This window comes from Staurois parvus, unplaced genomic scaffold (genome assembly GCF_062004578.1).
Source record: "Staurois parvus isolate SC_StPar_1 unplaced genomic scaffold, SC_StPar_1.0 ptg000362l, whole genome shotgun sequence".
Taxonomy (NCBI): Eukaryota; Metazoa; Chordata; class Amphibia; order Anura; family Ranidae; genus Staurois; species Staurois parvus.
This window is the reverse complement of record NW_028318158.1, coordinates 5,972,002-5,985,414: the sequence shown is the minus strand read 5'-3', so window position 1 is coordinate 5,985,414 and position 13,413 is coordinate 5,972,002. Positions and strand designations below refer to the sequence as shown.

General features: G+C 47.8%; 2 protein-coding genes across 2 annotated transcripts in view; one reads left to right on the top strand and one right to left on the bottom strand.

Annotated features, from left to right (window-relative positions):
* The window catches only part of BROX (BRO1 domain and CAAX motif containing), a 53,193-nt gene extending 50,694 nt beyond the window's left edge, over positions 1 to 2,499 (bottom strand). Inside the window, exon 1 of the mRNA XM_089685053.1 lies at positions 2,276 to 2,499. The gene's annotated coding sequence lies outside the window, so the exon portion shown is untranslated. The remainder of the gene's footprint in view (positions 1 to 2,275) is intronic.
* A 333-nt stretch (positions 2,500 to 2,832) lies between these two features.
* The window catches only part of AIDA (axin interactor, dorsalization associated), a 47,414-nt gene continuing 36,833 nt past the window's right edge, over positions 2,833 to 13,413 (top strand). The window contains exon 1 of the mRNA XM_089685052.1: positions 2,833 to 3,073. Within this exon, the coding sequence (XP_089541178.1) occupies positions 2,967 to 3,073 (107 nt within the window). The 5' untranslated portion in view covers positions 2,833 to 2,966. The remainder of the gene's footprint in view (positions 3,074 to 13,413) is intronic.

Below are 13,413 nucleotides of genomic sequence, written 5' to 3'. Positions count from 1 at the left end.
CACTGCTGGGCACTGATCATCAGTGCCCTGATGATCGGTGCCGATCCCCGCTCTGACAACTGCCGGTTCTCGGCAGTACTTTCCTCACGATCTGACAGCGTGAGGAAAGTGCAGCCGAGAACCGGCACTTGCATTTTCCTCTGATCAGCGTGTCATTGGACAACGCTGATCACGTGGTAAAAGGCCGCTGTGATTGGCCTTTTACCACATCACGTGATCAGCTGTGTCCGTAGGACACAGCGATCATGGAGATCGCCGGGTGCGCGCCCCAGGAGAGCGCGTTCTGGGAGGACGTCATATGACGTCCACCCAGAACTGGCTGGCCGCAGTGTAGCCGTCATTCGGCTATCTGCGGTCGGCAGGTAGTTATAGACCCTTCATTTCTTTGTAAGTGGGCAAACTTGGAAAATCTGCAGGGGATCAAATAACGGTTTCCCCACTGTGTAACTGTATTACAAAGTGTCTGTAACATAGGATGATTACAACTACTTTAAGGCCTCACACCTTTTCTTCCTCCCCTGGATGCCTTTTGCTCCTGGCAGGAAAAAGAAACTGAAAAAAGTGTGCCTAAAGCTGCGTTTTGCACATGCGATTAGGCATGTTTAGGTGCATCAAGCGTTTGGGTGGTCATTGATTAAATTGGCCAGAATAATAATTTGCCACTAGAATGAATGAAAGGTTAAGTTCGCTTACACACATTTCAGCATGTTCAGTGGTTTTTCTTTTCTGGATGCACAAGTCATGTTTTTTTTTCAGCCTGTAAACGCTCCTCTTCTAATAGGCCTGTAAACGCCTATGTGTGCAAGACATCTAAATCTCCCATGCCTCCGAAGCCTGATCCGCTTTCAGATTGTGCTCCAGAGGATACTGACAGGCGGTAAGGAAGCGAAGCGATGCCTCCGCTCTGCCTGATTTAACCCCAATTTTGCCAACAATCGTACCACCAAATCCGTGTGAACTGCATGTGGTTGCAGGGCATTTGTGGTGCTTCCCCATTTACTGGAATGTGTAGCATTTGGCGGGTATGCCACCCACTGATCTCTACATGTTAGGTGAACTTTGCCACAGGCGTGAAGCAAAGGGTCGCTCCATGTAAACACCCCCATCAGCTGCCGATTGCAGCTTAAAGCGGAGTTCCACTCATCCTGTGAAAAATTAAAAGTCAGCAGATACAAAAACTGTAGCTGCTGACTTTTAAAAAACAGCCACTTACCTGTCCCTCGGTCCTGTGGTGTGTCCCCCACAGCTCGTTTCACCGGCCGTACTGTATTGCAGGAGGCCAACATCTTCAGTGTGGGCACCCGGCTGTGATAGCTTGCGGCTTCATAACCAGGTGCCCACTGCGCATGTGCGAGTAGCGCTGTGCTTCATGAATGGTCCTGTAGTCTTCTGGGACCTGTCACGTGTCACAAAAGACTACAGGGAGGACACCTTCCGCTTCCGATTGCCTAGGCGATCGGACTGGAAGTAGGAGCGGGAACCTGTCAAATTTGGGTACCCGCCCCCCCCAAAAGGTGCCAATCCTTAATGGAGAGCGGGGGAGCAGTCCTTAAAGCAGAACTTCCCCTTTTGGGTGGAGCTCTGCTTTAAGGGGGTGGCTTAGGTGCACATTATTGTTGCCCCCCCCCCCCAAATCACAAGTCTAAACAAAGCCTTAAAGTGTTTTTTTATTAAGCCCAGTGTATATGAGACCTAAAGCCGGAGACCTGGAAGAAGCAGGCTGTATGTGACTGTCCGAATATCTGGGTCAGCAACTTAGACAGCATTGAAGCCAAAGCATCAGCAGGACAGCCAGGGAACTAGCATTATCTAAAGGAGAATTCAGCAATGGTGGTCTTCATAGTCTGCCATTATAAGGTCCCTTTATGGGCCCACAAACATCAGGGTGGTTGACACTGCTTTCCGTTGGCGTGTCCCACAAACACGTATGTCTGGTTAAGCGTACATGCTTACACCTACTGAAGGCAGCCCAATACCTCTGATGCCACATATTTCAGGGGACAATCACTGCAATCAGACAAGGTAATCAGACCAGTCATGTTATTCATTCCCTCTGATGGCGGTCAAGGTGCTGATGACACGATAATAATGTGTAACTGTTTGGCAAAGCGATCATCTCATGTATGACCACATTCACACTCCATGCTTTGATATGTTTCAGCTTCTATATTAGGACTACCACCCCCAGCAGCACCTATGGGGTCTGCTGGGATTTGTAGTTCCCACCACAGAGCAACAGGTGGCCTACCCTTTGCTGAATGCGCTGCATACTCACCCCAGGAGCCCCTGACTCCTCTTCCAGGTGGTGTGGGCCCCTGCACAGCTCCCCCCAGCACTCTCACAGTCCTAGGCAGGCTCCAGTCACACAGCAGCCCTCTTCCTGGTTGTGACACTTGAAGGAAGTCTCCACCCTGCCGGTTCAGTCACTATTGTGGGAGGGGGAGCCACGTGATTAAAGCTCCCAGACAGGTAAACATGGATGGACGAATCTGCGCATGCGCGCAGTTCCTGATGTCTATTCACGTTTCATATTTGAGGGCGTGTCTACAAGACGGGCTTCTTCTGTCTCCGCCTTCAGAGAAAGACGATTATGTCATGCTACAGGCTAGGTTGCGATGCGCATGCGCACCGCGCCCGCTGCGAGCAGAAGCTGTCGTCTGGGAAACGACGCGGCGTGCTGGAAGTATATATAGGTGGGCGGTACCTTGTCTTTTTCGTCCGCCAATCCAAGTTCACGGCAAAGTGAAAGGGGTGGGGTTTCCTGGTGAGAATGAGGCTTGGAAAGCACGGGATTGGATGGGAAGGGCGGGGTTGACTGAGGGGCGGCGGGGTTTCCTGTCCCTCCGAGTGATGGGCTTGGCCGCAGAGGAGGGGCACCAGCAGCATCTGCAGGCGGCAGTGGGGGGATCCGGTCCCGGGAGCTCCCGGAGGATGCAGACGTGAGAGAGGCCGCCCAGTGCCCAGCCATGACTGAGCTGAACAAGACCCTGAACAAGTGGAACGCAAGCTTCAGGAAGGGCACCGACTTCGACTCGTGGGGGCAGCTGGTGGAGGCTATCGATGAGTACCAAATGTGAGTGAGTGGGGGGCATGGCCGGCATGGGGGACATGGGACCGCCCACCTTCCCTTCATTACTGGGAGCAAACAGGTGATGGGGGGGACGTGGGACCGCCCACCTTCCCTTCATTACTGGGAGCAGACAGGTGATGGGGGGGACGTGGGACCGCCCACCTTCCCTTCATTACTGGGAGCAAACAGGTGATGGGGGGGACGTGGGACCGCCCACCTTCCCTTCATTACTGGGAGCAGACAGGTGATGGGGGGGACGTGGGACCGCCCACCTTCCCTTCATTACTGGGAGCAGACAGGTGATGGGGGGGACGTGGGACCGCCCACCTTCCCTTCATTACTGGGAGCAAACAGGTGATGGGGGGGACGTGGGACCGCCCACCTTCCCTTCATTACTGGGAGCAAACAGGTGATGGGGGGGACGTGGGACCGCCCACCTTCCCTTCATTGCTGGGAGCAGACAGGTGATGGGGGGGACGTGGGACCGCCCACCTTCCCTTCATTGCTGGGGGCAGACAGGTGATGGGGGGGACATGGGACTGCCCACTCCCCCCACTCATACCTGGACATGGTACCACCCACTCCCGCCCTCATTACTGGGAGCAGACAGGTGATGGAGGGGACATGGGACTGCCCCTCATTACTGGGAGCAGACAGATGATGATGGGGGGGGGGGGGACATGGGACTGGCCGCACCCCCTCCTTACTGGGAGCAGACAGGTGATGATGTGGGACTGCCCACTTGTTACTGGACATGGGACCACCCACTTCCCCTTATTACTGGGAGCAGACAGATGATGGGGGCACTACCCACTCCCGCCCTCATTACTGGGAGCAGACAGGTGATGGGTGACATGGGACTGCCCACTCCCCCCACTCATACCTGGACATGGTACCACCCACTCCCCCATTACTGGGAGCAGACAGATGATGGGGGACATGGGACCGCCCACTCATTACTGGACATGGGACCGCCCACTCCTATCTTATTACTGGGTACAAGCAGGTGATGAGCACATGGGACTCCCCACTCATTACTGGACACAGACAGGTGATGGTGACATGGGACCACTCACTCTCCCCTTATTATTGGGTGCAGACAGGTGATGGGAGACATGGGACTGCCATTACTGGACATGGGACTACCCACTCCCCCCTCATTACTGTGTATAGATGTGTAATGGGGACATGGGACTACCCACTCCCACCTCAATATTGGGTGCAGAAAGATGATGGGGACATGGGACCGCCTGCTCTCCCTCATTGCTGGGTGATGGGGGACATGGCACTGCCCCTCCTCCCTCATTATTGAGCACATACGGGGTCTCTTTCTCCCCACCCTGTGCTGGGTATAGACAGGTGATTGGGGGGGGGGAGCATGGAACCGCCCATCAACTCTCCTTATCGGGCACATATTCTTTTCTCCCCACCCTGTGCTGGGTATAGACAGGTAGTGGGGTACATGAGATCCCCTCCCCCTCATAGGGGGGTACATGGGGTCCCCCTGCCCCTTTATTACTGGGTCCAGACAGGTGATTGGATGGTAGGCTTCTTTTGTATTTAGAACCATCTTTCTTGCTTACCCGTCCCCTACTGGGAAAACTGAGGGTTCCCTGTCCCTTCAGGGGGTGTAGAGACAATTGGCTTCATATGGCTTTGCTCGGCAAGCTGTGATGTTTTTGTGACTCATGTAGTTGTTTTGTTCTTTAAAATATGTAAACGCACAACATACAGACCTGGATGTGTGACCAGGTAGTATGGGTTTGGCCTAAGGTGATCTGAGTTGTATTCCTCATTCCATTCCGATGTAAGCATACGAGGATACACATTCTCTTTTGTACATCTAGAATTTGATACGTTTACATCTGTGGCCACAAAGAGCCCCGTCACTCGAAATCAGCTCAAACGTTGTCTCCTACAGTCAGGTTCTTGGACTGATTGTCGGTGCTGACATTGTTCATGGTGCTTCATGGCGCAGGGTTGTCTTGCTGCAAGCAATTTCAGCATTTCCAGCCTAAATAATAACTTTTGTTTACTTTTTTTTTTTTTTTACTTTGCCTTTATCTCTTGTACTTTGGATGCCGCAGAACATGAGAGAAACTGCAATGTGAGGAAAATGCTTTCCTAGACAGTTGTCACAGGAACAGCCTTTCCCACTGGATGATTTCCATTTTCTGTTCTGGTGACATACCAAAGTTTTGGATTTCTCCTCCCTTCCAGTCTAAGGGATAATGGTTACCAAGACAAATGGGAGTGAATTTTGACAATGGGGATGCAAAACGCAATAAAAACCTGATGGACATTCAAATTCTTCCCTGTTCTATCCAAAAAAAAATCTTGGATTAAGATGCACTTTATTACTGAAATACTGAATATTGATATGCTGGTATTGTGCCTTCCTTAGTTCCTCCGTTCCTCCCCTCAGAGAGCAAAAGGTTGGGCGGGGGCAGGGCCCGGGGAGCAAAAGGTTGGGCGGGGGCAGGGCCCGGGGAGCAAGGTTGGGCGGGGGCAGGGCCCGGGGAGCAAGGTTGGGCGGGGGTTGCATTAAAAAAGAACATTGCACTCCAGTCGTTAACAGAAAAGGGAGCTGCTCATCGTAATAATAACTAAAATATGTACCGTATTTTCCGACGTATAAGACGACCCCCTACTTTTCCTGTTAAAATATAGGGTTTGAGCTATACTCGCCGTATAAGACTACCCCTCTTCCAACGCACACCAAATAAAAATGAAAAAAGATCAGATTTGATTTCAATATGGTATGCTATTTCAGTATGGTATTCCAATGATGGGGTGCTATTCCTCCCACTGACACCAATGATGGGGCACGATTCCTCCCACTGATACCAATGATGGGACACTATTCCTCCCACTGTGGGAAGAATCGTGTCCCATCATTGGTGTCAGTGGGAGGAATAGTGTCCCATCATTGGTGTCAGTGGGAGGAATAGTGTCCCATCATTGGTGTCAGTGGGAGGAATAGTGTCCCATCATTGGTGTCAGTGGGAGGAATAGTGTCCCATCATTGGTGTCAGTGGGAGGAATAGTGTCCCATCATTGGTGTCAGTGGGAGGAATAGCGTCCCATCATTGGTGTCAGTGGGAGGAATAGCGTCCCATCATTGGTGTCAGTGGGAGGAATAGCGTCCCATCATTGGTGTCAGTGGGAGGAATAGCGTCCCATCATTGGTGTCAGTGGGAGGAATAGCGTCCCATCATTGGTGTCAGTGGGAGGAATAGCGTCCCATCATTGGTGTCAGTGGGAGGAATAGCGTCCCATCATTGGTGTCAGTGCGAGGAATAGCGCCTCATCATTGGTGTCAGTGGGAGGAATAGCGCCCCATCATTGGTATCAGTGGGGAGGAGGAATATTGCCCCATCGTTGGTGTCAGTGGGGGAGGAACAGTGCCCCATCGTTGGTGTCAGTGGGGGAGGAACAGTGCCCCATCGTTGGTGTCAGTGGGGGAGGAATAGTGCCCCATCGTTGGTGTCAGTGGGGGAGAGGAGCGGCTGCTCCTTCCTTCAGTTCGGCCGCTTGATTTTCGCGGGGCCGCTCGGCTCCATCTCCTCGCCGGTGATTGGTCGCCTGTGTGCCTTTCCAGTGCTGGCGCCCAATCACCGGTGAGGAGGCGAAGCCGAGCGGCAGCGCGACCATCGAGCGGCCGAACTGAAAGAAGGCGCAGCCGCGCTTCCTGGACCGGATCGTCGTGGGACCGGGACCGGAGCCAGGTAAGGTACAGCAGCTCCTCTGTCCACCCCTGTACTTAGTGTCCGTTGGAGGAGGAGGGGGGGCGGCGCCGCCCCTCGAAAAAGTGCCGCCCTGACACCGGCTCGCCGTATACCGGCGTATAAGGCGACCCCCGACTTTTCAGAAGATTTTCATGGGTTGAAAAGTCGTCTTATACGCCGGAAAATACGGTATTTATTGAATAATCAGAAGCTTAACTAAACCTCCATAAGGCTGCAGAAGCAAATGCATTTGGTTCCCACATGGAGCTTGTTGGTAGGGTTGAGGCCTGCCTCAATAGGTTGAATGGAGGTTTCCAATCACTGCTGGCTCTCTAGTGGTAATCGGGCAAATCTAAAACATGAAAGTTACAACATAGAAAATGAATATAATGTTGTCACACTCTCCAGAAATTAACTCAAAGGCAATATAGCAACTCTACACTTTAACATCTTAGGGGATAAAGTCTCCCAGTACTATCTCAAACTTGAGGCCATCCATTCTGCTCAAAATTAAATAATAAAAATATTGGTGATGCACCGAAACTTCAGTGACTGACACGTTTCAGCCACAATGGGGGGGGGGGAAAAACCTGCCCCTCACCACCGGCCGCTGCTGCCACTTGGTAGTTCAGCCTTACCTGAGAAACCATCAATCCCAGCGCTGGGCATAGAGATGAGTGAAGGAAAGATGGCCGCCACACATCATTATACTCTTGGAGGACCATAGCGATGTCACTTCCCGTTCCGGCCATTTTTTTTTTTTTTTCTTCAGCTGAGCTATTTACAACTGCGTATCTGTTTGTTTTCTGGATTGCTCAAGGGTAATGGAGAGGTCTGTGTGTCCAATAAGGAGGTCTTGGCATCGGTTAACAGTTTGTGTGTTGCACCAGAGCCCTCCTGGGGGTGGAGGGGGGTGAAGAGAAGGAATACCATTACTGCTATTCACCAACTTGTGTTACAAACTGTTGTGTGAATCTGAACATGGCGTCCTTGCCCTTCCATACAGCTTTGTGAGGGCTCAATACATGTTACCATTACAATTACCACTGAAGTTCTCTTCGGACACAATTCTCAATCTCATTGATACTGACAGTATTGACTATGGTGAGTTGTACATGCAGGTATTTCTTTAACGCCAAAAATTTACTCAGTGCTTTACATATATTGTACATTCACATCAGTCCTTCTCTCAAGGAGCTAGCAGTCTTGAGGTTCCTATCGCTTACATACATACATACATACTAGGGCTGGTTTAGACAGAAACCAGGAAAAGGCTGAGGAGGACTTGTGACATCCCTAAAGAGCTGAGCCCCTTTCACATGGGACAGACACCATTACATCAGCAGGAAATATGTCCCCTGTTCCCCTGCTGAGCAGAGCAGGTAGATGACAGGTCTGTGTCTGCTCAGTTTGTTCAGTGTGGACATGGACCAGGCTAGCTCTGCTCTATGGACCGACCGGAGTAAATGGACTCCAATGTCCATTTACACCAAACTGCCCTCTGATCCAATCTTCCTAGATGGAGGAGGACATATACCCTTCTGTGTGTGGTGTGGTTTTATTTTTCTCTTCTCACAGCCCTGATCGAATTAGAGGTAGGCGGGAGTCAAGGACAAGTCTTTTTACACCCACCGGTCAGTATGGGTGAATGGAGGGTCCGCTCAGGACTGCCTAAAGAAAAAAACCTACAGGTGGACCTGAATCGGAAACTTTTTGTTTGGAAAGATTTGATGATCAGTTTCGACCAATGTACGAAAAAAAGCAAATAAATAAAAATTGGACAGGGATGGAACATTTTTATCCAATCAAATGGGAACAATCTCCTTTCTAATCTTTGAATTCACTCCCGTCCAAGAAAATTCGTAAATAGTGCTTTGTGCATGCACTTGTCAAAGTTAATCCACAAGTAGAACATGGACATGGCACACAAATGCAAAGTTGTTCAAACGTAGTTGAGTTGATTATTTATTAAAAGTACTTATATAGCGCCATCAATTTACGCAGTGCTTTACATATATTGTACATTCACATCAGTCCCTAACCCTCAAGGGGTGTACAATCTAAGGTCCCTAACTCACATTCATACATACACATACTAGGGCCAATTTGACAGGAGCCAATTAACCTACCAGCATGTCTTTGGAATGTGGAAGGAAACCGGAGTACAGGGAGAGCATGCAAACTCCAGGCAGGTGGTGCCGTGGTTGGGATTCAAACCGGCGACCCTAGTACTGCCAGGCGGAAGTGCTAGCCACTTAACCACTGTGCTGCCCATAGTTGATGAAGACTTCTTTGAATGGGTTGGGTGAACTAAATTATTTGAAAGAAATTCTACAGGTACAAAGATGGTATTTAGGGCCAGTTCACACCAGAACATGGTGCAGGAAACCAGCATTCCATGTGCATTTCCCTCACCACATTCAAAATGCACTGCAATCAATCCATGTTAAGTTAATGACCCCCCCCCAAATGCAGGTCAGATATGCCGTGCATTTGCCTGCCATGGATCACATGGTAATATGCAATCTGGTTGCTGTGTTAAATTCCGGTACGATTCAGCCTATTTAATATGAATGGGCTCAAATCGCATTGCATGTGAATCGCAGAGGAATGCGGAGTGTTCCTGTGCAATTCATGGTGTTCCAGCACTGAGGACTTCTGACATTTCTGACTTTCTTGATTTGCATTCATCTTCCATATTGGAGTCTTGCAGTCCATTGTAGTTGGTGGTTGTGTGTGCTCTGATTCCTGACAGCCATGTGCCCAGTCACTAGAAGTAAACAGAAGCTGGTCACATAGCAGAGCAGGGCTGTTCCTCCATCCACACCACACTCTCTGCCGTTGTTCTCAGGCTGGATGTCAACCACAGCCGGTCAGTGAAAGGATTATTTGCTCGGCTTCCCACCCAAAGTCTCTGGCTGTTTTTGGGTGGAGACTTTAAGCAGGATGTGAATAAGAGATGAAATCCACACACAGATGTCTGCCCGGCTTTTGTAAATAAATGAAAAGAACTTCCCAGTAAGCAGCCACTGTGCGACTTCTGAATCACACTTAAAGCAGCATTCTTCTCTCATACAAATGGCCCTGTTCATGCCTTTCAGCCACAAACTGTCACTGTTCCCAGCTGCTCCGGACTTCCACAGCCCTTCCAGGTTTCCAGGATCTTTCTGTGAAATTCAAGGTCTGGATTTGGACCGACTGCACAAAAAATATTTGCTTTTGTGTTTAATACTGCTGTAATAAAAGAGAACTTGTATTGCAACTTACCAATTCTTAGATGTGATGGCTGCACTAGTTTTCTTTTTTCAAGCTTACTTCTATTTTTATCTGGATATCTGACCAGTGAGAATGTGGTTGTTGAGGTTTTTTTATTTTTTGTCCAAAAACAAGCTGTCCTGCAGATATAGCAGTTAGAGCATTGAGACAAACCATTTACCACTCACTGGGGTGCTTAAATGATCAGCTTTTATTTATGTAAAACCTTTATTCCAAAAAAAAGGTGGGGGGCTGTTTGCTGTAACTGATTTATAAAGTTTTTTGAGCTGGAGTTTTGCTTTATTGTGTTCATGTATTTAAATCTTATAGCACATTTAACACTACCTCCCCCCCACACACACACTGACAATTTTGCTGGCTGCTGTGCTCCTTCAGCCAGAGAAGAGGCACCCTAATAAATAAATTGTGCTACTTGTCAGATCACCAGGTAAAAAAAAAAAAAAAAAAAACAGCCTAAAAATACTAATGCAGCCACCATCTGACTACTAAGCTGCAATATATAATTTTTTTTTATTTAATATAGGTGTGTATATTTGTATATAAATATATTTTTCCCAGGTTTTGTTCAGTCGTTTTTAAAGCTGAATTCTGGGCACATAAACCTTCAATCAAATATATTGCACAATAGCCACAAACAATATAAATACACTTGATGTGTGCTAAACTACTTGTAAATGCAGTGATGACAGTAACCTGTGCAGGGAGCAGAGCTGTTGGGGGGGACCTAGCAGGCTTCACCCACTACAGGCTGCCTGCAGAAAACTACAGAAGGGGAGGAGACGAGACCAGTCATCTTGCACAAGGAGAGAGGGCAGTGAACAGTCTTTATTACAGGAAGCTCTGGCAGACTGCACAGAACTGGAAGAAATGCACAGAGCTCGCCAAGATTCCAGAAACTATACATATGACTCTTGTACTTTAGACATATTTGCTTCTCCCAGAATTCAGCTTTAACAAAATCCTAAAGGGTAAGTTCACTTTTTCACAAAAGAGAGTGTGAACTAACTTCAACCATCCTAAACCCCCTTATGAATGCCTGTGATGCCCCATGCTGCCGGTGTAGTGATCCCCGCAATACACAGCCCTGGAGTGTATCTATCATAAGGCTCACAATGGCAAGAGATCACTGATCGGCCCAGTCACATGACCATGCTACCCAATAAAAAGCGCAGCTGATGCTTCTTCTGGTAAGCTGATCAAGAAGAAAGAAGCCCTACTCGTTGGCCAAGAAGCGCTACTCGCTGACCAGCATAGTCATATGGCCGCGCTGACCAATGAGTGCTTTCCATTGCAAGCATTCTGATTGACGCTCACTCTGGGGCTGTGCATTGCTGTGTAGGGACCTCTAATCTGAACCCCATGGGGTTCAGAAGGGTGGCCAGGATATTTGGAGTTGGTACACATTACCATTTTTTTCTGAAAAGGTACCTTTTTTAATTTTTGACTCTTCAAACTAGCAATTTTTGCAGACCTAACCCATCTCTTAGAAGAGGTCTTCTGATCCTGTCCTGGCTCTGTCTGCCAGATCTGATCCCGTCAAGAGTTTTCTTCAGTTTCCTGGTGCCTTTTTGATGGGGTAGGAAACTACTCACGGATACACTGACCACTAGTCTGTCTTTGCACAAACTAAGAGAGCTGTCTTATCTGGAGGCTGCCCTTTTCTTATGTAAGCCTCCATTCACACTTGTGCAACTTGTCATGTGACTTGACATCAAAGTTGCATGGCAAGTTGCAGCCCTTTTTTTTTTTTTTTTTTTTTTTTTTTTTTTCTCCTCCCCAATGGCACCTGTTGAAATCGGTGCAACTTAGAAAAGGTGCCTACACTACTGTGGTGCGACTTTGATCCATAGAGTGTAAAGTCGCATCAAAGTCATACTCCTCTAAGTTGCACAGTAAATCACACAAATTTGGGGTTGGCTAGTGTGAACCCGAGCCTAAAGGTGAAACAGCAGCAGTAGTAGGTGAAGACTTCCAGTGTGTGTCTGCACCAAATTCAAAATGGTAATAATGGCAGCTGCTCTGATCTGTTTGAACCTAGCAGCTTAGTCTGCATTATGTCTCATAGTTGGGATAGGTTTGCAATAAAGTGGAACCAAAGGGGTTAATCACACTTCTAATGGTCCTTTGCTGGCACTGACATCTTTCTGTGTGCCGGTCTTTGGCCAATAAGTTGGGTGTCCTCACTGCTGCACATGCTCAGGAGCCACTCATCCCAGCAAACTGAGGTAGGCCTGGCGCTGTAAGCTGAGCTGTGCATGCGCATCTCAGTTTACAACGCCAGAGAAGATGTTGAGCAGACAGGTCATTTTATTGCATATTTCTTCTGCAATAAAAACCTGCCTGCTTACTGTTTTGTTACAGCAGAACTTTTAGTTCAGCTTTAAAGAATATGTAAACCCAACATTTCTTATTCCTGAGATGTGCCTGCTGTACCATGTACTTGTATGAAACCGTATCCTGTTCCTTTTTGTATTGGTTCTTTTGTGTGAAATCCCTGGTGTACCTGCCAGTCCCTCTGCTTTCCTATTAAAAACTGACCACACTAGGCAGGATGGCACAGCGTGGTCAGTTCTCTAGCTATGCCGGGAACTCAGTCTGGTCTCCTTCAATGATCAGACTTGTCCTGACACGCCCCACACATACCCTCTGATCTACCCAGTGAATGGCTATGTGATCACTTATTAAAAAAAAAAAAGTGGGGTGGGGGGTGTATATTTTTGTTTTATATTCAAATGTTTTGCATTTAATTTCAATTTTAAACTGAATGGGTTGTTTTGAAACGTGAGTGTTTACATACTGTATACTTAATGCTGGCCATATACTACAATCTTCTTTAAATTTACCAAAACTATAGGAGGACACACCTGAACAGTGCATTCAACTTGTAACCAATCAGGCAGGCCTTGCACTACATAGTTGTTTATAGATCTAAAGGAAATTGTACAATCAGACTATATAGTGTGTGGCCACATTTAAACCTAGTACACACTATCAGAAAATCGTACAAAAAATACTGCTTTGAAGCTATCATATGACAATCTGATCGTTGGTACACAGCTTTTGTCTGAAATTATTCAAAGGGAAAGGCATGAAAATTCTCATGGTACCATATCATATGATTTTTGTTTAATCAGTACAGTTTGCATCCGAACATACATTACATCACTTCCAATTTTTCTTTGCTGTACAAAATTTTTCAGAATGTTAGTAACCCCTTCACTTCTGATATGAGACTAGCATGCAAAAAAAACAGATGATCATTCGATATTCTCATTGTGTGTAAAGGGCTTTAGAAGCAAGGGGCTCTAAAAACATTTTTTTTTTTTTTTTTTTGCTAAA